Below are 3,307 nucleotides of genomic sequence, written 5' to 3'. Positions count from 1 at the left end.
AATGCTCTGATCGACCCAATAGTTTTCTCACGGAGAATTCAAGCCGGATTAAATATTGGTGGGCAAGGAGGAATTCTGAGTGGTTTAATGCTCTGATTAACAGCAGATTAGTCCTAAACAGGCTTTCCTTAATATAAGTTTTTTTTTTCCTTTTTTTCTTTTTTTTTCTTAACTTTACCTTCAGCACCTGGAACAGAGCTTGGCATGTGCTAGGCACTCAATAAATAGCCCCTGAATGAATTAGCTTTGTTGAAAACCTATCTATGTATTAAATGAAAGAGCTTTAAAGGGTACCCCGTGAGATTTCCTTGATAGCTGACCAGCCTGCAGCGCCCCACAGGGGCAGAGAACGGGGCTGTACCTACTGAGTATCAGCGCAGGCAAGACTTCCCTTAACTAGTGGTTCCAGTTAATTAGAGTCTGTCTTCCAGCACATGTTCTCAGCTCGAGCTCATGGCAGTCCACTGATGGGTCTGTGGACTTGCAAACCATCACCCTGTCTGTGGGGCCCTTCCTAGGAAAGATGCTTATTTGACCATGAGGTAATTAGCCAATTGAGACTACAAGGGGGGGGGGGTTCGGAAACGCTCTAATTACAGTCACTATAACAGATCTGCCAAAGGTGTTTTCATGATTAATGACTGCCTGAGGTTACCAACCTCAAACTATTAAGCCCTTGGAAATCACCCGGGGCTGATCATTAATACCCATGCACAGACCCCTCATTTCATTCCGCCGAATATCTGCAATTTTGCGGTCTGGTTTTTAGCTTCATTTTAGCGATAACCCTGGAGTTGGGGAGGGGTATGGACCCCATGGAGAAACCATGCCCAGCTGCCCAAGTACCCTAACCTGTGGCTAGCCGCTCACTTGTTTTGCTCCTTGGCACCCGCCAGACCCCCGCCCCTCGCTTTGCCCAAATCCTTTCAAACAAGGTTCCCTCCTGCCACCTGCCGGCCCACTAGGGTCTGCGCCACGGGCTCGGCGCCACCGCGCAGCTCGCGGGGAGTCGCCCCCGCCTCCTTACTGCACATGCCCGGCAGAAGTCCGGGCGCGCAACTTTGCAGAACCTCTCTGCCGCGTCCCTCCCCGCCTCAGTCTCCTCTTTCCTCTCCCAGGCGAGAGGACCAGCGGAGGCACCTCTCCAGAGTCTTAGACTGCAGAGTCTGAGACTTAGAGAGAGGAGCCCAGGAGGAGGGAGACTTTTTCTCCCCTTTTCCCCATCCCTTCTTCTTGCTCAGAGAGGCAAGCAGGGGCTCGGAGCTTTAGAAAGTTGAGTGCTCAAGAAGGTAGGTGCTTCCCTTTTTCCCCCTCACACCGAGGTGGGGCTGGGACCTCCGAACCCAGCTTCTCACCTCGTGGGGTGCACCTTTTTCGGCTCTAGCAGCCAATGCGCATCGGAGCCGCTCTCTGCAGAGCCAGAGGGCGGGTGGTCTTCTCGGTGTGCGCCTAAGAGAATGGATCGTAGGTCCCGGGCTCAGCAGTGGCGCAGAGCTCGCCACAACTACAACGATCTGTGCCCACCCATCGGCCGCCGGGCAGCCACCGCGCTCCTCTGGCTCTCCTGCTCCATCGCGCTCCTCCGCGCCCTTGCCACCTCCAACGCCCGCGCCCAGCAGCGCGCGGCAGCCCAGCAGCGCCGGAGCTTCCTTAACGCCCACCACCGCTCCGCCGCCCAGGTATTCCCCGAGCCCCCCGAATCTGACCACGAGCACGAGGAGGGAGAGCTCGAGCTGTCCCTCCCCGAGTGCCTAGAGTACGAGGAAGAGTTTGACTACGAATCGGAGACCGAGACCGAGACCGAGACCGAGTCTGAAATCGAATCCGAGACCGACTTCGAGACCGAGCCTGAGACCGCCCCCGCCACTGAGCCCGAGACCGAGCCAGAAGACGAGCGCGGCCCCGTGGTGCCCAAGCACACCACCTTCGGCCAATCTCTCACCGAGCGTCTGCACGCTCTGAGATTGCGGAGCCCCGACGCCTCCCCGAGTCGCGCGCAGCCCAGCACTCAGGAGCCCCAGAACCCCAGACAGGGGGAGGAGCCCAAGCCCGAGGACAAGGATCCAAGGGACCCCGAAGAGTCCGAGGAGCCAAAGGAGGAGAAGAAGCAGCAGCGCCGCTGCAAGCCGAAGAAGCCCACCCGCCGCGACCCCTCCCCGGAGTCTCCTTCCAAAAGGGGACCCATCCCCATCCGGCGTCACTAATGGAGGACGCCGTCCAGATTCTCCTTGTTTTCTTTGATTCAGGTTAGCTGCCCGCCGCCAAACCTGGGAACCTGGGGTCGGTGTGGGAGCCGCGGGAGGAAGGGAGGGAGAAGGAAAGGCAGGTTAGGAGGAAGGCGGGAAGACAGTGGGCTCAGCTAGCCTGCCGGGGGAGGCGGGAGAGCCAGGGTGAGCTGGGGAAGGCTCCCGAGGATGCCGGGAGGACGTCGGGAGCGCCCAGGTGGCTAAGGGCTTGTTGGACGGCGGGGCGCTCCGCGCGCCCCGCTGGAGCCAGCCTGAGGTCTCGGAGCCGGTGTCCAGGACGCGCGGCTGAACCCGCGGCGCGCCCCTGATCTCGAGCTGCACAACCAAAAGCCACGGGTAAGTCACTTGTTTTACACGCTTTTTTCCGCTCTTAAAGCCTAGACTCAAACCAGTTGGCTTTGGCAGGCGCCCGAAACGTGGCTCTAAGGTGCGCGCGCCAACTTTCCCCGTGCGAGAGCAGCCGCGCTGTAGCGACACTGTTGCAATGTGCGAAAAGTAACCACAACGGGATTGGGCGAGAACTCCGGAGGCTGCCGGCTCCCGCAGAAGTCGCGCGCGGCGCTTTAAAGCGCTCAGAGCCCGGAGCCCAGGTCCCAGCGCTGCCAGTTTGGAGCCGCGGGACCTCGGCGCCAGTGCTCCCCGCAGCTGTGCGCCAGTCCTGGCCGCCGCCACCCGCCTCCGGGCGCGCACGGGGCCAAGGCCGCTGCAAAGAGCGTGCGCACCTGCCCGCGCGCTCCAGAGCCGACCTCTCCAGGCCCGCCGGCGGTTCCCCACGAGTCACCCGTACTTGGAGGGCTGGCAGAGAAGGTACGGGAGTCTTAGGGGGTGCCTCTACAGGCTACCAGGGTTGGTGGCGCGGGCTTGGTCACGTCGGGGCATCGCTAACGTTTTGGCGCAGCTGATGAGGCGGCAGGGCTGGGTGCAGCTTTGCTGGCGAGGTCTGGGCTGTTTGCGTAAGGCCCTGGGGATGGAAGAGAGGGGCTAAGAGGCCCGCGAGGCGGTGCCGAGTGGAAAGGTAAAGCGGCACAAGAAACGGGGCTAGAGAGGGGATCGCGTCTTTC

At 60.3% G+C, this 3,307-nt stretch overlaps 1 protein-coding gene across 1 annotated transcript; it reads left to right on the top strand.

Annotated features, from left to right (window-relative positions):
• Nucleotides 1-1,232: 1,232 nt before the first annotated feature.
• Nucleotides 1,233-2,242, top strand: LOC116621734 (neuroendocrine secretory protein 55). The gene has a single exon (XM_032387698.1). It carries the CDS (start codon nucleotides 1,458-1,460, stop codon nucleotides 2,202-2,204), a length of 747 nt encoding a protein of 248 aa, XP_032243589.1. The 5' UTR covers nucleotides 1,233-1,457; the 3' UTR covers nucleotides 2,205-2,242.
• The last annotated feature ends 1,065 nt before the right edge of the window (nucleotides 2,243-3,307 follow it).

The sequence above is a fragment of the Phoca vitulina genome, unplaced genomic scaffold (genome assembly GCF_004348235.1).
Source record: "Phoca vitulina isolate PV1807 unplaced genomic scaffold, GSC_HSeal_1.0 scaffold50, whole genome shotgun sequence".
Lineage (NCBI taxonomy): Eukaryota > Metazoa > Chordata > Mammalia > Carnivora > Phocidae > Phoca > Phoca vitulina.
This window is presented reverse-complemented; position numbering and strand designations above follow the sequence as displayed.